Genomic DNA, 24,177 nt, shown 5'->3' on the forward strand with positions numbered 1-24,177 from the left:
TTTAATGTTATTTATTATAACTGACCCTATGTTGTCCTCCCGGGGAGGACCTCCCCCCACTCCTCTCTTCATGATGTGGTGTGGGTGTGTGGCGTATCTCATCCACAATCTTATCTAGTAAAAAGATTTACATATTGAAACCGCTAGCGAGGATAATCCACTGACAGTCCATCATCTCTTTGATTTGCACTCCTTTTCCAGATTGTTTGAACAAAATCAGGTGTGTAATTGTCTGGTTTAGTCTGACACATGATTGCTATTTTTGCCTCAGCTCTATAATTAGATGGTCATTGATGTGGTAGGCCTAGGCCTACTTGGCTGACGAAACCAATTAAAAAACATAAATAGTAGTTTCGGTTGATTCATAAAAAACTATGAACAGTTCAGTAAATTAAGAGGGTGGTTCGCACACAAGACAAACTCAGGAATATGATGTGGTACTTGTCTCTAATAAAGAGGGTATAGCCTACTAAAATGTCTAGTCTAGGACTATAAAACAGAGCTCCACCTTTTGGTGGTGTTGAATGACAGCTAGTGGCACAGTTGACTTCTGGGTCTTGTAAACAACCTGTGGGTCTACTTCAGATTGAAGAAAAATACCTAGAAGTGTCCAGAGAAATATAAAACATCACTCTTCTTTACTGTTTGGATATGAGTTTTCATTCAATCAATTAAGTGATAACTCCATAATAACAGAGCTAGACTATTAATTTCCATTGGAGCCCAAAGTGCCAGTTAACTATTAACGTTCCCCTATCAGACAGGCTCCTGGTATTTCTGAGCAGGGGTCATGTCGAAGCGGTAGGGCTCTTCAGCCTTATTTATATTATTTATAGTAGCCAATAAGTACTGTTACTACACAAGAGGCAAACTCCACAGGTGCTGGTCAGGTAAAGGTATATCCGTCAACTTACTTGTTAAATTAAAGATAAATTGTCAGATAAATCAATGAATACTGGTAATTTAAGTATGAATCAGGAACTTCAACTCTGGTTCAAAAAGTGAAGAGTTTGTAGTTATTTCAGGTATTTATTTATTTGTTAAAGAATTTAATGTCTTCCTTCAATATGATAGTTTATTTAAAAGGGATAGTTCTGCCATTTTACATATTATGATATTTGTTTACATACTTTGAAAGCAGTCTAGTGACAAAAAAATGCTGAATGCTATGGTTAAAACGCATTACGCAACATTCTAAAAAGCATGTTTTATTCTCATGGACTTCTATTCCTTTGCTACTACTGGTATGTAATTGGCAATTGGTGCTAGTTGCAGGCATTGTCTTACGTCAGATGGTGTCACTCCCACACGATGATCGGCACTCAACCGATCAGTGCAGGCAGAATCGACGCACTATCTGACGTAAGACACTGAGTTGCAGGTGGAAATGTTAGATATTGGCTCAATGTTAAATGGTCTAATCGTTCGACATTGATATTAACCTCATTATTTGTTGGTCTTCTGATACTTGTTTGTATTTCTGTCTTGGTGGGGGAGTTGTAGTGTATTGAGTGTGATGACGAAATATGTAATCTTAGGCACAAACATTTCACTACCTAGGAGGGTGAATTTCAAGTTATAGAATGAAAGTTTCTACATATAGTTCCTTTAAAACATGCTAAACAGGGGAGATGGGAAATGGATCCCAAAATGCTAAGGTTGGTAATTATTTGGACTGGCTCCTTGTCCATATACTGCTTTCAAGGAAAGGAAAGAAATATCTAAATATGTCAAATTGCTGAACTATCCCTTTAAGTTTGACTGCTATGTTAGAATATCTTGAATGAATTCATTTATTTTTTGAGTAGTTGAAATTGTTTTTTGAAGACGTACCCACAGTTTCATAGAAATATGTTTGAAAAAATTGACTTTTAAATGATTTCCTTTTTATCAAAGCTGTTTCCATTCTTACAGTCTAATTGAATGTCACGCCCTGACTCTGGGGACTCTTATTTGTTGAGTCAGGGTGTGTATTTTCTATGTGGTGATTGTCTATGTTGTATATTCTATTATGTGTATTTCTATGTTGGCCGGTGTGGTTCCCAATCAGAGGCAGCTGTAGCTCGTTGTCTCTGATTGGGGACCATACTTAGGCAGCCTATTGGCACTAGTGGGTTGTGGGATCTTGTTCCGTGTAAGGTAAGGTAAGGTAAGGTAAGGTAAGGTAAGGTAAGGTAAGGTAAGGTAAGGTAAGGTAAGGTAAGGTAAGGTAAGGTAAGGTGTGTTGTGTTGCCTTGGACTTCACGTTTCGTTTGTTTGTTGTTTTGTCGGTTGTTTATTCATTTAAATAAACAGGTACGTATATCACGCTGCGCCTTGGTCCGTCCCGTCTGTAAACGAACGTGACAGAAGATCCCACCAAACAAGGACCAAGCAGCGTGTCCAGGAGCAGACAGCCTGGACATGGGAGGAGATCCTGGAAGGGAAGGGTTCCTGGACATGGGAGGAGATTCAGGCCGGGATGGATCGCCGTCCTTGGGAGGAGACAGTGGAGGCGCGGTATAGAGAGGAGCAGCGGCAACACAGAAGGCGCCGGCCAAGGAAGAAGCCCGAGAGACAGCCCCAATAACATTTTTTTGGGGGGGCTAAAAGGGTGGTTGGCGGAGTCTAGGGTTAGAGCAGAGCCAACTCCCCGTACTCACGCGAGAAGGCGTATGACTGGGCAAGCTCCATGTTATGCGGAGCTACGTACTGTGTCGCCAGTGCGCCGGCACAGCCCTGTACGTCCTGTGCTGGCACCACGCACGTGCCGTGCGAAGATGGGCATCCAGCCAGGACGGGGTGTGCCGGCTCAATGCTCCTGGTCTCCAGAACGCCTCCTCGGTCCCGCATATTCTGCGCAGGTTCTATGTACTGTATCGCCAGTACGCGTGCACAGCCCAGTGCGTCCTGTGCCAGCGCCCCGCACGTGTAGTGCGAAAGTGGGTAGCCAGCCAGGACGGGTTGTGCCAGCTCTCCGCTCCAGACCTCCAGTCCGCCTTCGCAGTCCGGTCCGGCCCGTTTCTGCTCCTCGCACCAAGCCAGTGGTGCGCGTCGCCAGCCCGGCCCGGCCTGTTCCTGCCCCTCGCACCAAGCCAGTGGTGCGCGTCGCCAGCCCGGTCCGGCCTGTTCCTGTCCCTCGCACCAAGCCAGTGGTGCGCGTCGCCAGCCCGGCCCGGCCTGTTCCTGCCCTCGCACCAAGCCAGTGGTGCGCGTCGCCAGCCTGGTCCGGCCTGTTCCTGTCCCTCGCACCAAACCAGTGGTGCGCGTCGCCTACCCGGCCTGTTCCTGTCCCTCGCACCAAGCCAGTGGTGCGCGTCGCCAGCCCGGCCCGGCCTGGCCTGTTCCTGCCCCTCGCACCAAGCCAGTGGTGCGCGTCGCCAGCCCGGCCCGGCCTGTTCCTGCCCCTCGCACCAAGCCAGTGGTGCGCGTCGCCAGCCCGGCCCGGCCTGTTCCTGTCCCTCGCACCAAGCCAGTGGTGCGCGTCGCCAGCCCGGCCCGGCCTGTTCCTGCCCCTCGCACCAAGCCAGTGGTGCGCGTCGCCAGCCCGGCCCGGCCTGTTCCTGTCCCTCGCACCAAGCCAGTGGTGCACGTCGCCAGCCCGGCCCGGCCTGTTCCTGCCCCTCGCACCAAGCCAGTGGTGCGCGTCGCCAGCCCGGTCCGGCCTGTTCCTGTCCCTCGCGCCAAGCCAGTGGTGCGCGTCGCCAGCCCGGCCCGGCCTGTTCCTGCCCCTCGCGCCAAGCCAGTGGTGCGCGTCGCCAGCCCGGCCCGGCCTGTTCCTGTCCCTCGCACCAAGCCAGTGGTGCACGTCGCCAGCCCGGCCCGGCCTGTTCCTGCCCCTCGCACCAAGCCAGTGGTGCGCGTCGCCAGCCCGGCCCGGCCTGTTCCTGCCCCTCGCACCAAGCCAGTGGTGCGTGTCGCCAGCCCGGTCCGGCCTGTTCCTGTCCCTCGCACCAAGCCAGTGGTGCGCGTCGCCAGCCCGGCCCGGCCTGTTCCTGCCCCTCGCACCAAGCCAGTGGTGCGCGTCGCCAGCCTGGTCCGGCCTGTTCCTGTCCCTCGCACCAAGCCAGTGGTGCGCGTCGCCTACCCGGCCTGTTCCTGTCCCTCGCACCAAGCCAGTGGTGCGCGCGCCAGCCCGGCCCGGCCTGTTCCAGCCCCTCGCACCAAGCCAGTGGTGCGCGTCGCCAGCCCGGCCCGGCCTGTTCCTGTCCCTCGCACCAAGCCAGTAGTGCGCGTCGCCAGCCCGGCCCGGCCTGTTCCTGCCCCTCGCACCAAGCCAGTGGTGCGCGTCGCCAGCCCGGTCCGGCCTGTTCCCTTCCCTCGCACCAAGCCAGTGGTGCGCGTCGCCAGCCCGGCCCGGCCTGTTCCTGCCCCTCGCGCCAAGCCAGTGGTGCGCGTCGCCAGCCCGGCCCGGCCTGTTCCTGTCCCTCGCACCAAGCCAGTGGTGCACGTCGCCAGCCCGGCCCGGCCTGTTCCTGCCCCTCGCACCAAGCCAGTGGTGCGCGTCACCAGCCCGGCCCGGCCTGTTCCTGTCCCTCGCATCAAGCCAGTGGTGCGCGTCGCCAGCCCGGCCCGGCCTGTTCCTGCCCCTCGCACCAAGCCAGTGGTGCGCGTCGCCAGCCTGGTCCGGCCTGTTCCTGTCCCTCGCACCAAACCAGTGGTGCGCGTCGCCTACCCGGCCTGTTCCTGTCCCTCGCACCAAGCCAGTGGTGCGCGTCGCCAGCCCGGCCCGGCCTGTTCCTGCCCCTCGCACCAAGCCAGTGGTGCGCGTCGCCAACCCGGCCCGGCCTGTTCCTGTCCCTCGCACCAAGCCAGTGGTGCGCGTCGCCAGCCCGGCCCGGCCTGTTCCTGTCCCTCGCACCAAGCCAGTGGTGCGCCGCCAGCCCGGCCCGGCCTGTTCCTGCCCCTCGCACCAAGCCAGTGGTGCGCGTCGCCAGCCCGGCCCGGCCTGTTCCTGCCCCTCGCACCAAGCCAGTGGTGCGCGTCGCCAGCCCGGTCCGGCCTGTTCCTGTCCCTCGCACCAAGCCAGTGGTGCGCGTCGCCAGCCCGGCCCGGCCTGTTCCTGCCCCTCGCACCAAGCCAGTGGTGCGCGTCGCCAGCCTGGTCCGGCCTGTTCCTGTCCCTCGCACCAAGCCAGTGGTGCGCGTCGCCTACCCGGCCTGTTCCTGTCCCTCGCACCAAGCCAGTGGTGCGCGTCGCCAGCCCGGCCCGGCCTGTTCCTGTCCCTCGCACCAAGCCAGTGGTGCGCGTCGCCAGCCCGGCCCGGCCTGTTCCTGTCCCTCGCACCAAGCCAGTGGTGCGCGTCGCCAGCCCGGCCCGGCCTGTTCCTGCCCCTCGCACCAAGCCAGTGGTGCGCGTCGCCAGCCCGGTCCGGCCTGTTCCTGTCCCTCGCACCAAGCCAGTGGTGCGCGTCGCCAGCCCGGCCCGGCCTGTTCCTGCCCCTCGCGCCAAGCCAGTGGTGCGCGTCGCCAGCCCGGCCCGGCCTGTTCCTGTCCCTCGCACCAAGCCAGTGGTGCACGTCGCCAGCCCGGCCCGGCCTGTTCCTGCCCCTCGCACCAAGCCAGTGGTGCGCGTCACCAGCCCAGCCCGGCCTGTTCCTGCTCCTCGCACCAAGCCAGTGGTGCGTGTGTCCAGTCCGCTCCACCGGTGCCCTAGTTCAGCTCCGGTCAGCTGCTCCACTCCGGAGCCAGAGCAATCTGCTTCACCGGGGTCCAGTCCAGCTCCGGTCAGCGGCTCCACTCCGGAGCCAGAGCAGTCCGCTCCACCGGTGCCTGATCCAGCTCCGGTCAGCTGCTCCACTCCGGAGCCAGAGCAGTCCGCTCCACCGGGGTCCAGTCCAGATCCGGTCAGCGGCTCCACTCCGGAGCCAGAGCAGTCCGCTCCACCGGTGCTCAGTCCAGCTCCGGTCAGCGGCTCCAGTCCGGAGCCTGAGAAGTCCGCTCCACCGGTGCCTAGTCCAGCTCCGGTCAGCGGCTCCAGTCCAGACCCAGACGTCAGCCCCTCTCCAGGTTCGGGGTCTCCCACACCAGGGTCCAGACAGGGCTTGGAGTATAGTGGGAGGAAAGAGAGGGGAAGCAACGCGCCGAGGTCCAGACCAGACCAGGGGCGCAACAGGGAGGCGAAGAGTGAGAGGTCGTCACGCCCTGAGCCGGATCCGCCTCCGAGGCGGAATGCCCACCCGGCCCCTACCCTGTTATGTGTATGTTGTGCGGTCGGAGTCCGCACCTTTGGGGGGGGGGTACTGTCACGCCCTGACTCTGGGGACTCTTATTTGTTGAGTCAGGGTGTGTATTTTCTATGTGGTGATTGTCTATGTTGTATATTCTATTATGTGTATTTCTATGTTGGCCGGTGGTTCCCAATCAGAGGCAGCTGTAGCTCGTTGTCTCTGATTGGGGACCATACTTAGGCAGCCTATTGGCACTAGTGGGTTGTGGGATCTTGTTCCTTGAAAGGTATGTTGTGTTGTGCTGCCTTGGACTTCACGTTTCATTTGTTTGTTGTTTTGTCGGTTGTTTATTCATTTAAATAAACATGTACGTATATCATGCTGCGCCTTGGTCCGTCCCGTCTGTAAACGAACGTGACATTGAAGGACAAAATGTACTTCAGGAATGAAAAGACTCCTCAGACTCAAGTCATATTCTTGAAAACGTTCATCCTATCACTTGAAATTCACCTTCCTAGGTAGTGAAATATTTGTGCCTAAGATTACATATTTCGTCATTACATTCAATACAATACAACTCCCCCACCAAGACGGAAAGACAAACAAGTATCGGAAAGATCAACAAGTTATGAGGTTAATATCAATGTCAAATGATTAGACCATTTAACATTGAGCCAACACTATATCTATTGTTTTGGTCCTTGCTGTTTCCCAGAAAATTGTGTTTCTCACCTGACTTTTATTTAGGGCATAATATTATAATGTATGGTATGTGGTGGTGTACTGTAGAGGTTTATATTTTCTGACCTTGTATTCAAAAGTAGGATGAACATTAGTTGATGGCATATGAATAGGGCCAGGAGTTTTTCCTAACCTGGTGACATGACCAGGAAAACCTCCAGATTCTATTTATACATAACGTGGTCAGGAAAATTCATAGCTTCATATGAAACCTATAACCTAAAAGGATATGTATAAGATTGTCATCGTAATATGTTATTCTGATTATTATGTAGATATATTTAAAATGTCCCACATAGCCTACATACTGTACATATATTGTATTTTAGGCAGAAGCATGGTTTCTGTCCCTGTATTCTAACTGCATACCGTATATTGAAATGTAAGCTATTAATTTCACAACTATTATTCATAATACTATTCATAATAACAGTCATGGGGAAATCTTTTTTGATTGATTTCTTGCATTTCTTTCTCGATACAAAGTGCTGACAAGTATGTTTGAAGTTAAACCAAAAGTCATGATGCGGTATTATATTAAACGGTAATCATGTAAGCGAACCATATCTGAACATTTATTTTATTTTGTCCCATCGTTTGATGATCTGTGAGCATTTCACTGACTAGCTATCTGGACCATTCCAAGAAAATAACTCCACTTGTCTGCAAGAGATCAAAACAACCCCTCCTTGTCTTCACCCCATCTCCGCCCCTCACCTCCACCCCCCTCTGCTATTTTCACCCTCCTCCTTCACTTCACCCCACCTCCGCCCCTCACCTCCACCCCGCTCTGCTATCTTCACCCTACTCCTCTTTCACTTCACCCCACCTCTGCCCCTCACCTCCACCCCCCTCTGCTATCTTTACCCTCCTCCTCCTTCACTTCACTTCACCCCACCTCCGCCCCCTCACCTCCACCCCTTTCTGCTATCTTCACCCTCTTCCTCTTTCACTTCACCCCACTTCCGCCCCTCACCTCAACCCCCCTCTGCTATATTTACCCTCCTCCTTCACTTCACTTCACTTCACTTCACCCCCACCTCCGCCCCTCACCTCCACCCCTTTCTGCTATCTTCACCCTCCTCCTCTTTCACTTCACCCCACCTCTGCCCCTCACCTCCACCCCCTCTGCTATCTTTACCCTGCTCCTCCTTCACTTCACCCCACCTCCGCCCCTTACCTCCACCCCCTCTGCTATCTTTACCCTGTTCCTCCTTCACTTCACTTCACCCCACCTCCGCCCCTCACCTCCACCCCCTCTGCTATCTTTACCCTGCTCCTCCTTCACTTCACCCCACCTCCGCCCCTCACCTCCACCCCACTCTGCTATCTTTACCCTCCTCCTCTTTCACTTCACCCCCACCTCCGCCCCTCACCTCCACCCCCTCTGCTATCTTTACCCTCCTCCTCCTTCACTTCACTTCACCCCACCTCCGCCCCTCACCTCCACCCCCTCTGCTATCTTTACCCTCCTCCTCCTTCACTTCACTTCACCCCACCTCCGCCCCTCACCTCCACCCCTTTCTGCTATCTTCACCCTCCTCCTCTTTCACATCACCCGACCGCCGCCTCTCACCTCCACCTCCCTCCTTGTCTTCGGCCCTCCACCTCCTCCTTCCCTCCTCCACCTCCCTCCTCCTCATCCACCTCACCCCTCCTCCTCCCTTCTTATTCCTTATCAGCACTCTTCCATAAGCCCTAGACTTAAGAGCGCTAACAACCCACTGGCTGTTTCCAGTCTCACTCATTCTAACCCAACACCATGGCTCTATCAGAGTCTAAGACCGAGCTATGGGACCTGGATATCAGTGTGATCCAGCCAGAGGGGAAAGGTCCAGGTCCAGCCACAGATGGAACCAGCGGTACCAAGCCATTCAGGGGTGCGTTCGAACGTTATGTCCAGCCCTGTCTGGCAGAGCTGCTGGGTTCATCTCTGTTTATCTTTGTGGGGTGTCTGTCTGTGATCGAGAACACGGAGGGCACCGGGAGGCTGCAGCCGGCCCTGGCACATGGCCTGGCCCTGGGCATCGTCATCGCCGTGCTGGGTGAGATCAGGTACGGCTGGGGGACCCCCTGGAGGTTGGTGGTGAGAGGCTGGAAGGTGATAGCCTGGTAATAGATCTGTTTGTGTTGTATAGCCAAGCTCTCTGGCCGTGATATGGTATAGGTTTTGGGACTAGGCTGGGAAGTTGATGCTCAGGAGTTCAAACGTTAGCAGAGTAAGAGAAGAGTCTGTGCCTAAGCTTTCAACATGCAGTATGTTGGTGTGTAAGAGATAAAAAACGCACAACAGAATGTTATTATCACACTTGCATCATTTTGATCAGGCAATTTACATTAGCATTTTTTCTTACTTAGGTATTATGGTTTTATTGTTGCTACATGCCTCTATATTTAAAATGGTTTGTCTTGTTTTCTAAATGATGTGCCTCATCTAAAAAAAACTATTGGGAACTATTTCAAATAAAATAACTTAATTAAAATGTATTACGGTAATTCATTTATTCAATGTCTCTCTCTGCAGTGGGGGGCACTTCAACCCAGCAGTGTCTGTGTCTGTGTTTCTGATCGGGGGTCTCAACATCATACTGCTGGTCCCCTACATACTGGCTCAGATGTGTGGAGGGATGATAGGGGCGGGACTAGCCAAGGTGGGTACCCCTCTGTAGCCTACTAAAATGTGAGTTGCACTGTTTCTACTAGTACTAACTTGGTATTTAATTGGATTTGAATTTAAATGTTTTTCTTTCTTATTATTGAAATTGAAAACATAAATGTATACATATACATTTATTTCACTTTAATATGAAATTATTTGGTAACGATGTGTACTTTCTAGTACTAACATCCAATAATTCAATATACAGTGGGGGAAAAAAGTATTTAGTCAGCCACCAATTGTGCAAGTTCTCCCACTTAAAAAGATGAGAGAGGCCTGTAATTTTCATCATAGGTACAGTGAGGGAAAAAAGTATTTGATCCCCTGCTGATTTTGTACGTTTGCCCACTGACAAAGACATGATCAGTCTATCATTTGAATGGTGGGTTTATTTGAACAGTGAGAGACAGAATAACAACAAAAAAATCCAGAAAAACGCATGTCAAAAATGTTATCAATTTATTTGCATTTTAATGAGGGAAATAAGTATTTGACCCCTCTGCAAAACATGACTTAGCACTTGGTGGCAAAACCCTTGTTGGCAATCACAGAGGTCAGACATTTCTTGAAGTTGGCCACCAGGTTTGCACACATCTCAGGAGGGATTTTGTCCCACTCCTCTTTGCAGATCTTCTCCAAGTCATTAAGGTTTCGAGGCTGACGTTTGGCAACTTGAACCTTCAGCTCCCTCCACAGATTTTCTATGGGATTAAGGTCTGGAGACTGGCTAGGCCACTCCAGAACCTTAATGTGCTTCTTCTTGAGCCACTCCTTTGTTGCCTTGGCCGTGTGTTTTGGGTCATTGTCATGCTGGAATACCCATCCACGACCCATTTTCAATGCCCTGGCTGAGGGAAGGAGGTTCTCACCCAAGATTTGACGGTACGTGGCTCCGTCCATCGTCCCTTTGATGCGGTGAAGTTGTCCTGTCCCCTTAGCAGAAAAACACCCGCAAAGCATAATGTTTCCACCTCCATGTTTGACGGTGGGGATGGTGTTCTTGGGGTCATAGGCAGCATTCCTCCTCCTCCAAACACGGCGAGTTGAGGTAATGCCAAAGAGCTCGATTTTGGTCTCATCTGACCACAACACTTTCACCCAGTTCTCCTCTGAATCATTCAGATGTTCATTGGCAAACTACAGACGGGCCTGTATTTGTGCTTTCTTGAGCAGGGAGACCTTGCGGGTGCTGCAGGATTTCAGTCCTTCACGGCATAGTGTGTTACCAATTGTTTTCTTGGTGACTATGGTCCCAGCTGCCTTGAGATCATTGACAAGATCCTCACGTGTAGTTCTGTGCTGATTCCTCACCGTTCTCATGATCATTGCAACTCCATGAGGTGAGATCTTGCATGGAGCCCCAGGCCGAGGGAGATTGACAGTTCTTTTGTGTTTCTTCCATTTGTGAATAATCGCACCAACTGTTGTCACCTTCTCACCAAGCTGCTTGGCGATGGTCTTGTAGCCCATTCCAGCCTTGTGTAGGTCTACAATCGGGTCCCTGACATCCTTGGAGAGCTCTTTGGTCTTGGCCATGGTGGAGAGTTTGGAATCTGATTGATTGATTGCTTCTGTGGACAGGTGTCTTTTATAAAGGTAACAAGCTGAGATTAGAAGCATTCCCTTTAAGAGTGTGCTCCTAATCTCAGCTCGTTACCTGTATAAAAGACACCTGGGAGCCAGAAATCTTTCTGATTGAGAGGGGGTCAAATACTTATTTCCCTCATTAAAATGCAAATCAATTTATAACATTTTTGACATGCGTTTTTCTGGATTTTTTTGTTGTTATTCTGTCTCTCACTGTTCAAATAAACCTACCATTAAAAATATAGACTGATCATTTCTTTGTCAGTGGGCAAACGTACAAAATCAGCAGGGGATCAAATACTTTTTTCCCTCACTGTACACGTCAACTATGACAGACAAATTGAGGAGAAAAAATCCAGAAAATCACATTGTAGGATTTTTTATGAATTTATTTGCAAATTATGGTGGAAAATAAGTATTTGGTCACCTAAAAACAAGCAAGATTTCTGGCTCTCACAGACCTGTAACTTCTTCTTTAAGAGGCTCCTCTGTCCTCCACTCGTTACCTGTATTAATGGCACCTGTTTGAACTTGTTATCAGTATAAAAGACACCTGTCCACAACCTCAAACAGTCACACTCCAAACTCCATTATGGCCAAGACCAAAGAGCTGTCAAAGGACACCAGAAACAAAATTGTAGACCTGCACCAGGCTGGGAAGACTGAATCTGCAATAGGTAAGCAGCTTGGTTTGAAGAAATCAACTGTGGGAGCAATTATTAGGAAATGGAAGACATACAAGACCACTGATAATCTCCCTCGATCTGGGGCTCCACGCAAGATCACACCCCGTGGGGTCAAAATGATCACAAGAACGGTGAGCAAAAATCCCAGAACCACACGGGGGGACCTAGTGAATGACCTGCAGAGAGCTGGGACCAAAGTAACAAAGCCTACCATCAGTAACACACTACGCCGCCAGGGACTCAAATCCTGCAGTGCAGGACGTGTCCCCCTGCTTAAGCCAGTACATGTCCAGGCCCGTCTGAAGTTTGCTAGAGTGCATTTGGATGATCCAGAGGAGGATTGGGAGAATGTCATATGGTCAGATGAAACCAAAATAGAACTTTTTGGTAAAAACTCAACTTGTCGTGTTTGGAGGACAAAGAATGCTGAGTTGCATCCAAAGAACACCATACCTACTGTGAAGCATGGGGGTGGAAACATCATGCTTTGGGGCTGTTTTTCTGCAAAGGGACCAGGACGACTGATCCGTGTAAAGGAAAGAATGAATGGGGCCATGTATCGTGAGATTTTGAGTGAAAACCTCCTTCCATCAGCAAGGGCATTGAAGATGAAACGTGGATGGGTCTTTCAGCATGACAATGATCCCAAACACACCGCCCGGGCAACGAAGGAGTGGCTTCGTATGAAGCATTTCAAGGTCCTGGAGTGGCCTAGCCAGTCTCCAGATCTCAACCCCATAGAAAATCTTTGGAGGGAGTTGAAAGTCCGTGTTGCACAGCGACAGCCCCAAAACATCACTGCTCTAGAGGAGATCTGCATGGAGGAATGGGCCAAAATACCAGCAACAGTGTGTGAAAACCTTGTGAAGACTTACAGAAAACGTTTGACCTGTGTCATTGCCAACAAAGGGTATATAACAAAGTATTGAGAAACTTTTGTTATTGACCAAATACTTATTTTCCACCATAATTTGCAAATAAATTCATTAAAAATCCTACAATGTGATTTTCTGGATTTTTTTTCTCATTTTGTCTGTCATAGTTGACGTGTACCTATGATGAAAATTACAGGCCTCTCTCATCTTTTTAAGTGGGAGAACTTGCACAATTGGTGACTGACTAAATATTTTTTTTCCCCACTGTATAGTATTTGGTAACTACCTGGTAGGCCTACTGTCATAAAGACTATGTAAACATTAGGAAAATATTCTCTAGATATTTCACACTTTCAGCAGTTTGATCGTCCCATAATACACAACACTTCTACATTCCACACTTATCCTAACAGTAAATCGCTTTCTACACCTACACTGCTCTTCTCCTGGCTGCTATCAGGACAGTAAAATGATAAAGCAATTGAAGTCCATGAGGGTTGAGTGACCAGGCAGTCACCCACTTTACTCTATTGGCAGTCATTTACATGTACAGTATCTGTAGAGCTGAACAAGGGTGAGTTGAGTCTGTGTTTAACCACCTTGTAAAGTCAAGAGCTTGTTGGTCATTACCCAGCTAGCACATTAGGTTCCTTGGAAGTTGTGGGAACATACATTTTTGGTTTCCCATTGGTTCTGGGAATGAAGCCATATGTTTCCTGACCGGTAAAATTTGGAACATTTCTTAACACTCTCGGAACAATTTGAGAACATGGCTTTAAATAGAACCATGGAGGAAACCTGTAAGAAACATTATGCAGAAGGACTGAAATTCCCCCAAAATAACATTGTTTCTTAACGTTCTCTGAACTATTTGAGAACATTCCTAATGTCAAACCAGTTGGAGAACGTTCCTATAACATTACCAACATTTTAGTTAAATGTAACCATGTTTGAACTTTAAGGAAACGTTTTGTAAAAGTAATGAAATACCAAGAAATGTCAAGTTCCTTAAATGTGCTGAGAATGTTCCAAAGTCAAGCAACCATCCTGCACCATTCCCAGAAAGTTGTGAGAAGGTTGTATGCAAAATAACCATAGGACAACCACGCTCTCACCAAGCTCTAAGAAAGATATGGTTCTCAGAACGTTATGTGCTAGCTGGGTATGCATCACCTGACCAACACATGATAGTATCTCATTGAGAGTGGAAGAAATGGACTGCAAGATGTCTAGAAAATAACACAGATATACACTTTACCTATCTATTGCTGTGTTGTGTCTCAATATATATATATATATATATATATATATATATATATATATATTTTTTATCATACTTGAAAAGACAAACTCTGAACAGAGGTAGAATATGAAAGTAGCAGTCGATAAGCAAATGTTAAATAATGTTCTTCTGTATCTGAACCTATACTTTTCTCCCTACAGATCCTATATTAATATCAGTAATATCTCCTTCTCCAGGTGATTTCCCCAGCCATGAACTATGCCAAAGTTTCAGGGGCAGCATTCAACACAGTGCAGGCAGACACCCAGATAGTACCGGCCACGGTGGCAGAGGTGATCATGACTCTGTTCCTGACGATGGTGGTGTGTATGGGGGCCGTGAATGGACGCACCCGCAGCCTGCTGGCCCCTCTCTGCATTGGGCTGACCGTGACTGCAGACATCCTGGCTGGGTGAGGACCCATGGGATAGAAGTTGTGGGGTGAGGTGGGTGGGGTGATTGTGGAGTGGAGTAGATTGATGTAAGGTGTGCGGGTAGAGGATAGGATGGGAGGAGGGCTGGAAAGGTTTGACAAATTAGCCTAGAGAAATACTGTACTGTACATTCTGCAGGACAACTTTTCAGGAACAAACATAGAGACGTTTGATGTAATGGCCTACCTTTGTACAGTATAGTTAACTTCCACTGAGATAAATCCCTGTATACTACCAATAAAACAGTACACCACAATACACCCCCAACTGTGTACCGTAAGTCACCACATACTCTATCATTCATTCATGGATCACTTTTATATCATGTCCTCTACAGGGGAGCGGTGTCTGGGGCATGTATGAACCCAGCTCGTGCCTTTGGCCCAGCCGTGGTGGCCAACTACTGGAGCTACCACTGGATCTACTGGGTGGGACCCATGTCTGGAGCCCTGCTAACCGCCAGCTTGATACGGTACTGTACAGCTCTGATCTTCTGGGGCCTGGATACCTGGCTGTTTACATCATTGTCCTGTTTGGTTTTAAACAGAAACAGACTGGATCCCAGGCTACTATTGAAACACTTTGTTGGGGAAATCAGCCTTAATCTTTGTTCTTGAAATGACCATTAATATAAAAATAATTATCCAACTGGAGCTCCATAGATTAGAAAGGAATATATTTACTATTGAATGGAAGTTGCCTACACAAGGTGCAAGTGTGGGGATTAGAAGCCTTGTCTGACATAAGTTCTTGCAAATCCGTAAGAGAATCCACCACCACCATACAGGGATATGTTGTCTTGTGCGATAAAGCACTGTATCCTAACATGGCTGTTAGACAGGGCTGTTTGTCCTCAACTTGATGAACATTAAGTTGAATAAAGGTTAAATAAATAAAAAATAGAAACTAACTGTCCCTCTAAAATCAATGGCTAAAGATGTGATGGAAAGTTACTCTTACATTGGGTGCTTATATACAATACTTCAGTCTAGAGTCGTTAACCTAGTTTTAACAATGTGTGGATTTGACACCTTTTTATCTTGATATTCCTTGTTAAAGTATTGTGTTGTCTAAGACATATTTTTAGGAATTATTTACATTTATGGTAAAAAAAATAAAAATAAAAATAAAAAAATGTGTGGAACCAACAATGTGTCGAGTGATGTTACATTCAACAATTCTGTATTATTTTGATGGTGTTTTTTCAATTTTCAGATTACTGCTTGGGGATGAGAAAACCCGAGTTCTCTTGAGGTGATACAGATGTAGGTTTCTAGTTCAAGTCCATTCAAACATCAATTTCCAAAATCCACATAAATTCGAACAGTATTTTTGTATTGCTATTTCCATGTGTCTTAGTTTAAAATAATCGTACCAATTCAACTTTATTGTATACCGGTATATATGATGATCATCTATTGTCCATAAATGTAATGTATTTTATTCAATTCCATTTGTATAAATTAATTTCTGTACATTAAATATTGCATTGCATATTTATTTATATGAATGATGCCTTTAGACATAGTAAAAGTTACTTCTGGACAATATTCTGTGTTTTATATTGCCACCTTTTGGTGATGTGCTGAACTACAGCCTTGCATTGGTCTGACTCTCACTTGTTCTGTCATAAAACCTTCCATATGCATCATGCCTTTTCACTGATTATCTGCACACAGACATCCAGATACTAGCCACATTAGATAACATTGATTTTTACACTGTAATTGCTATTTTGACTGAAAGTCTAGCAGCATCTGTCATGATATGAGTGTCTCAGCCATAGAAATATAATTACTAGAAAGGACATAGCCCATCAGACTACCGGTCCTCCCATTATGGCCTCATTGACTTGAATGGGGACCACTCTTCTAGTAATTATATTTATATGGCAGACACTCATTTGAGACAGTAGTATGTGAACATTCAAAAATGTTGCAGTGAAGATTCAAGAAATGAAGTATAAACGTGTACAACACAGCAGAGGCATCGTCATGTCCATTTATTGATTTGTACTTTGGAAATGTAGAAGATACTGTTTCTTTCATGTGCAATTAATACAAATTAATTATTCAATTAATTCATTAATTCCATTAGTGCCCCCTCAATAATAAGTACATACATGATGCCTGTAAGCGCAGTAACAGTCTGATTTTGCCACATTCTACACATTTACAATGTCAATTTAGCACCTGTTATTTGCTGATGGGTGGGTCTACCATTTAGGACAAATAAGATATTATGCTAAAGTGTAAAAAGCCAATTTCATTGGATTGTCTTTCACTCCCTTCAGAGATAACAGCAGCAGACTTTGCACAGGTGCAGACCTTGGTCAAACTGTCTAGTTTTAATGTTTTATCTTATCTAGCGGGGACTGGACAACATCAATGACCTATGTATGATTAATACAAGCAGGTTAACCAAGATTACACTTTTTTGCTTGGCCTGGAAATCTAGAACGTTCTGTCTCGTAGTAGGCTGCTGTATTAACAAAGTAACAAAATGAGTTCTTTATTTAAATTGTTAAAAGATGTCATAATGATATTGACATATGCTCTATGCTGAAAATATTGTTTTCAAATCAGTGCCAACAAAGCATCTGTCTGCTTGATGATTACTATACTTTTATACTGTAAACTCGTTGTCTGGTTGTCTGTTGTACTGTGTTCACTAGAGTAAACTGCCTTGGATTAATCATAAAATGAATATCAGTGTCAAAGAGTCCATCATTGGTCAATGGAGCAATTCAATTTTATGCTCTCTCTCTCTCTCTCTCTCTCTCTCTCTCTCTCTCTCTCTCTCTCTCTCTCTCTCTCTCTCTCTCTCTCTCTCTCTCTCTCTCTCTCTCTCTCTCTCTCTCTCTCTCTCTCTCTCTCTCTCTCTCTCTCTCTCTCTCTCTCTCTCTCTCTCTCTCTCTCTCTCTCTCTCTCTCTCTCTCTCTCTCTCTCTCTCTCTCTCTCCAAACTACTCCATTTACTATATATCTCTCTCCTCTATTCTCTCTCTCCTCTATTTTATCTCTATCTCTCCAAACTACTCCATTTACTCTATATCTCTCTCCTCTATTCTCTCTCTCTCTCTCTCTCTCTCTCTATCTCTCCAAACTCCTCTCCACTATGACAGAAGAGACGATGGAACTGCGTGACGTTGGGACATCCCTGATGGCATCAGACTCTAAGAAAGCACTGGTCAAGCCTCACAACAAGTTTGAGCGCCTGGTCCAGCCGTGCTGGTGGGGACCATGTTCTTTGTGTTCATCGGCTGTGTGTCGGTCATAGAGAACGTGGAGGCAGCAGGGAGGCTGCAGCCAGCTCTTGTCCATGGTCTGGCTGTGGCGGTCATGGTGGCTTGCATGGCAGAGATCAGGTGAGGAGATGGGTCTGTGTGTTTATATACAGTGTATTGACACACTGTCTCACTGTACTGTAAGCTGTTTTGGATAAAAGTGTCTGCAAAGTGTCACATATTACATTACAGTGTTGTACTTTGGTCTCCTTTTGAGATGAACGTTAATAATTTGTTTTCAATAGAGCATTTATATTTCTCATGAACAGTATTTTGTGTGCTATATATGAGTGTAATGAATGTATTTGAGTGCAACGCATGCTCGTTATTCCATCATATTGGCAGTGTTCTATATTGTTTCAATATTCGGGTCAAAATACTGAAAACATTTACGGCGTGGAAAACCCATAAGTCCCATATTATTTTTGTGGTGATTATGTGTTTCTTCGTCGTGTGCAGAGTTAAAAAACAAGGTTGTAAAACTATTCTCATTCCAGCGAGTGCCATTCAACTCATAAACAGTGGGCATTATGGTGTAATGTGTTACGATTTCACAGATGCACCTGACACATATCCCACGTTTATAAAGAAACTGTGACTCCATTCATATTGTTATTCCTAATAATTGAGTGAACATATTAACAATGTCTAATCAATATCTAAAGCCAATCTCCTTGAACTGATACAAAGGTGAAAGTCTGAAGTTGTGGGTGTGTAATGTAAAACTGTGAAATATACTGTGTAAAACCCAACCCTCCTGGGCTATCTGACCTTTCTTCTGCTATTTCTCTCTGACCTCCACAGCGGCTCCCATTTTAACCCCCCGTTTACCATGGCGATCTACCTGTGTGGAGGCATGAAGCTGAATATGGTGGTGCCCTACCTCATCAGTCAGCTCATAGGGGGTGTGCTAGGTGCTTCTATGTCAAAGGTTGGGGTTAAACCTGATATCAGGGCATTTGCATGCCGTCAAGGCATTTCATTGGTTCCCCTATCCATTCCACTCCCCATCAGAGCACTTGATAGTCGACCATTAGGGTCCGGGTTGGTTAAGGAGGTTACTGTACCAGTCACCATGATTAAACAGGAGACGCATGTTGAGCAGATCACTTTTTTGATTATTGAGTCTGCTGCTTACCCTGTAGTCTTAGGTATTCCGTGGTTAGCCCTTCACAACCCCAATTTTTCATGGCCGCAGAGGGTTCTTACGGGGTGGTCGCGTGAGAGTCCGGGTAGGTGTCTAGGTGTTTCCGTTGGCGCGACCACGGTGGAAAGTCCAGACGGTACCCCCACCGTGGTCATTCCACCCGAATGCCATGATCTGGCACTCACGTTTTTCCAAGATGCAAGCGACTAAATTACCACCTCATCGGGAGGGGGATTGCGCGATAAACCTTCGGGTAGACGCTGTACCTCCCAGGAGTCATGTGTATCCCCTGTCGCAGGCTGAAACGGAGGCTATGGAAACATACGTCACCGAGTCCCTGCGCCAGGGGTATATATACGTCCCTCCACTTCACCTGCTTCCTCAAGTTTCTTCTTTGTGAAGAAGAAAGATGGCAGTTTACGCCCGTGCATTGATTATCAACCACTGAATAAGGTGACGGTACGATTTAGTTATCCTCTTCCCCTCATTCCTTCAGTGATTGAGTCAATGCATGGGGCCCATCTTTTCACCAAATTAGACCTCAGGAGTGCCTACAACCTGGTGCGTATTCGGGAAGGGGATGAGTGGAAAACAGCATTCAGCACAACTTCGGGGCATTATGAATACCTGGTGATGCCCTACGGTTTGATGAATGCTCCATCCGTTTTCCAGTCCTTTGTGAACGAGGTGTTTCGGGACATGCTTGGTCGCGGTGTGGTGGTCTACATCCTGGTGTATTCCACTACGCGCGCCGAGCATGTGTCCCTGGTTCGCAAGGTACTGGTCCGACTGCTGGAGAAGTATCTTTATGCCAAGGCAGAGAAGTGTGAGTTTTTCCAGCAGTCAATCTCCTTCCTCGGATGCCGCATTACTACCACAGGTGTGGAGATGGAGGGAGATTTTCAGCCGTGCGTAATTGGCTGACTCCAACCACGGTGAAGGAGGTGCAGCGCTTCCTTGGCTTTGCCAACTACTATCGGAGGTTTATTCGGGGCTTTGGCAAGGTCGCAACTCCCATTACCTCCTTGTTGAAGGGTGGGCCGTCCCGGCTCCGCTGGTCTGCTGAGGCTGATTTGGCCTTCAGTAGATTGCGGGGTCTGTTCACCTCAGCCCCGGTACTGGCTCACCCCGATTCATCACTACCGTTCGTAGTGGAGGTGGATGCGTCCGAGGTAGGGATAGGCGCTGTCTTATCCCAACGCTCGGGCACGCCACCCAAGCTCCGCCCCTGTGCCTTCTTTTCGAAGAAGCTCAGCTCGGCGGAGCAGAACTACGGCGTTGGTGATCGGGAGCTGCTGGCTGGGGGTCTCGGTCAGCCTGACCTCTGGATTTCACTCCGAGAGTAATGGGCAGGTGGAAAGGGTGAATCAAGATGTGGGTAGGTTCCTGCGGACCTACTGTCAGGACCGGCCGGGGGAGTGGTCGGTGTTCCTGCCATGGGCAGAATACGCTCAGAACTCTCTCCGCCACTCCTCCACTAACTCCCATTACCTCCTTGTTGAAGGGTGGGCCGTCCCGGCTCCGCTGGTCTGCTGAGGCTGATTTGGCCTTCAGTAGATTGCGGGGTCTGTTCACCTCAGCCCCGGTACTGGCTCACCCCGATTCATCACTACCGTTCGTAGTGGAGGTGGATGCGTCCGAGGTAGGGATAGGCGCTGTCTTATCCCAACGCTCGGGCACGCCACCCAAGCTCCGCCCCTGTGCCTTCTTTTCGAAGAAGCTCAGCTCGGCGGAGCAGAACTACGGCGTTGGTGATCGGGAGCTGCTGGCTGGGGGTCTCGGTCAGCCTGACCTCTGGATTTCACTCCGAGAGTAATGGGCAGGTGGAAAGGGTGAATCAAGATGTGGGTAGGTTCCTGCGGACCTACTGTCAGGACCGGCCGGGGGAGTGGTCGGTGTTCCTGCCATGGGCAGAATACGCTCAGAACTCTCTCCGCCACTCCTCCACTAACCTAACACCCTTACAATGTGTTTTGGGTTACCAACCGGTCCTGGCACCGTGGCACCAGAGCCAGACCGAGGCTCCTGCGGTGGATGACTGGTTTCAGCGCGCGGAGGAGACTTGGGACGCTGCCCACGTTCGCCTCCAGCGCGTCGTCAGAAGGGTCTGGCTCTCGACCCGGAATCTACCCCTCCGCCTGCCCTGCCGGAAGCTGAGCCCGCGGTTTGTGGGGCCGTTTAAAGTCCTGAGGAGGATAAACGAGGTTACTTACAGGTTGTTACTCCCCCCTGATTACCGTATTAACCCCTCGTTTCATGTGTCTCTCCTGAGGCCGGTGGTAGCTGGTCCGCTCCAGGAGTCTGAGGTGCGGGAGGAGGGACATCCTCGATCCCTCCCTGTTGAGGGATTTCCACCGTCGCCATCCGACTCGCCCTGCTCCGTGTCCTCCTGGCCGTCCCCGGCACACTGCTGGAGCCGCGCGTCAAGGGGGGGGGTACTGTCACGACTTCCGCCGAGGCTGCCTCCCCTCCTTGTTCGGGCAGGTTTCGGCGTTCGTCGTCACCGGCTTACTAGCTACTGCCGATCCCATTCTCATCACTCCACTTGTCATGTCTTGTCAAACACATACACCTGGTGCTCATTCCCTTAATTAGTATGTGTATAAGTGTTCCCTCTGTTCCCCTTGTCTTTGTGAGTGATTGTTTCATTGTTTTTATTGCCAAGGTGGAATATTTCGTTTTGACGCTGGGTGCGTTTTATTTATGTAAACGGAATAAACTCTGGACTTCGGTGTTTTACCTCCTGCGCCTGACTCCTTCATTCACACCTCTTCACAGGAGGTATAATTTTGTCTTGCACCTTGAAATGATTTGAAATGCAGAAAAAAAAATTGGGGGGATTGAATCAAATCAAAACTGATGCAAAAAATATATATATTCACAGCTACAGTGATTAGATATGCAGACAACAGACATGACCCCAGTTTAGCTCATCAGACAATTAATTGGGTTTTTGTAGTAGTATAATGACACCACTGCCAGTAAATGAACCTGAATCCATTGTTCCTCAGCTGATGACCACAACAGAGAACTACTCCAAGGCCCAGGGGGCAGCGTTTGCCCTGCTGCAGTCACAAGATCAGCTGTGGGGGGCTCTGTTTGGGGAGATGGCCATGACCTGCCTGGTCACCATGGTGGTGCTGCTGGGGGCGGTCAACGCCAAGAGTAGCAGCCCCATGGTGCCCTTCATGGTGGGCTGCACTGTCATCATCAACATCCTGGCTGGGCGAGTTACTGAAAGGGCCAAGAGTGGAGTTTTTCCATTGTAAGGTGGAATTTTCTTTACTGTAACTAAGCACCAAGTTTTTCCTGGCTACATGACCTGGTCAGGTCTTGCTATAGGGTTACTAGGGCCTGGAGGTTTTCCTGGGCCTGGTACAAGTAATTCCTAAAAAAAACAGTTTGTTCTCTTAATAATCAACCTGGATAGATAATGTTTGGAAAAAGTTGATTTGAAGGTTTGATTATTAACTATTTATAAACCACTATTATATAATTTGTTACCTATTAAATAGAGTTTGTTATAAATGATTTACATGGACTTAACTTGCATTATCATACACTGTTTATAAATATATAAACAAATGATATACTGATTTATAAAATGTTAACTAATGATGAACAAAGAAATAATGAATGATAAACAGACGTTCAAATTAAGTTGCTATCAACGTTTACATCCACAACTGAAGATATGGAACAGCCACTGCTAAAATGTGCATTCTTGTGACATACAGATTAGATCATCATTTTAGATAGGTAGTTCAGATAACACGTTTATTACATTGCTATTATGGCCTTCTGGGCATTTCTAAGTCATGTATTTACTGTTCCCACACTACACCATGAGATTATAGCAAAACATGAAATACTTGTTATCTCAACCTTTAGTTTCATAACATCATGGGTAGAGATACAGCACATGGTTGTTTTGATGGACATGATTCTGCTGCATACCTGGAGATAATAACGCTTTCTACTATCATGGTTCTAATACTCTTTGCTGTTATTATTTCTCCAGTGGAGATGTGTCTGGAACCTGTCTGAACCCGGCCAGAGCCCTGGGTCCTGCTATAGTGGCCAACTACTGGACCTACCACTGGGTTTACTGGGTAGGACCTATAACTGGTGGACTGGTGGCTGCTGCACTGGTCAGGTGAGGATAGGCTACACAGAGATCCTACTAAATTACTTCTAAGATGTCATTCAATGAGGCTACGTCCCAGACAGAATAGTCTGGTTCAGCAGCTATACTGTAAGAATGCATATGAGACTGTGCAGGATGATGCATGGAGAAACTGAAGTATGTGCCCACCATTTCACTGTATGTGTTTTCTCATGTGCCTCAATGTGTAGTCTTATTATTACTGATGTGAAAGCGAGCATACTGAATTATGATCTATAATGTCACAATAATACATAATCTTTATAACCTCTTATGTTAGCTGTTTATTTTTCAGACTACTGCTTGGAGATAGGAAGACACGTATTCTCATGAAGTAATACCATATGTCGAGTTGATAGGTCTGAGATTACCACTGTTGTTACAGATATTATCACCATTATTGCTATATTATCACCATTATTGTTATATTATCACCATTGTTGTTGCATATTTTATCACCATTATTATCCTAATTAAAATCATTCAATTCTAAAATAATAATTTCCCAGTATATTTTGGGGACACTATTTTCCTGTGACTGTTTGAGATTAAAAGCTTTTTATAAAAAAAAGTGACAAGCTATTGTCAACCATGTATTTTTAACATACACTTAGTGTACAAAATATTAAGAACACCTGCTATTTCCATGACATAGACTGACCAGGTGAAAGCTATGATCCCTTATTGATGTCACTTGTTAAATCCACTTCAGTCAGTGTAGATGAAGGGGTGGAGACAGGTTAAAGAAGGATTTTTAAGCCTTGAGACAATTGAGACAAAGATTGTATGTGTGCTATTCACAGGGTGAATGGGCAAGAAAAAATATTTAAGAAAGTGATCTTAATGTTTTGTACACTGAGTGTATATCAGTCAAGTTATTCTCAGCATGGAACAGTTTGTGTCAAGGACTGACTTTTGCAAACACCCAGATACTTTGGAAATATTAGAAATGTGGTTATCACTCTCTGTCGGATACTGAGACTAAATTTCAGCATTCCATTTTAGAAGACCAACAAAATAATGGCTGAATGCAGAACATTATGTAGAAAAGAACGTGGAAAAGCAAACTGAATTTCCAACCAGGTGTGTTGTGTATGGAGGGCTTCACCACTTTGTAAAACTTTGGCCCAACTCTCCATCTCATTACCTTATGAATCAGCTGGGGTAT

General features: G+C 47.5%; 1 protein-coding gene and 1 pseudogene across 1 annotated transcript; both read left to right on the forward strand.

The window, feature by feature from the left end:
- Positions 1 to 8,651: 8,651 nt before the first annotated feature.
- LOC121551893 (aquaporin-8-like) lies at positions 8,652 to 15,670 on the forward strand. The gene is made up of 5 exons (XM_041864573.1): positions 8,652 to 8,944; positions 9,414 to 9,540; positions 14,176 to 14,390; positions 14,750 to 14,884; positions 15,628 to 15,670. Exons 1-5 carry the CDS (start codon positions 8,652 to 8,654, stop codon positions 15,668 to 15,670), a joined length of 813 nt encoding a protein of 270 aa, XP_041720507.1.
- A 1,858-nt stretch (positions 15,671 to 17,528) lies between these two features.
- LOC121550752 lies at positions 17,529 to 23,347 on the forward strand (annotated as a pseudogene).
- Positions 23,348 to 24,177: the final 830 nt, after the last annotated feature.

Source organism: Coregonus clupeaformis, chromosome 35 (assembly GCF_020615455.1).
Source record: "Coregonus clupeaformis isolate EN_2021a chromosome 35, ASM2061545v1, whole genome shotgun sequence".
NCBI lineage: Eukaryota > Metazoa > Chordata > Actinopteri > Salmoniformes > Salmonidae > Coregonus > Coregonus clupeaformis.

Bases quoted from the DNA above. Each gene is read 5' to 3' on its own strand.
- LOC121551893 (XM_041864573.1), top strand. From the start codon at position 8,652: ATGGCTCTATCAGAGTCTAAGACCGAGCTATGGGACCTGGATATCAGT. The intron at 8,945-9,413 runs GTACGGCTGGGG...CTCTCTCTGCAG, and splicing joins GCCGTGCTGGGTGAGATCAG to TGGGGGGCACTTCAACCCAG. The intron at 9,541-14,175 runs GTGGGTACCCCT...CTCCTTCTCCAG, and splicing joins TAGGGGCGGGACTAGCCAAG to GTGATTTCCCCAGCCATGAA.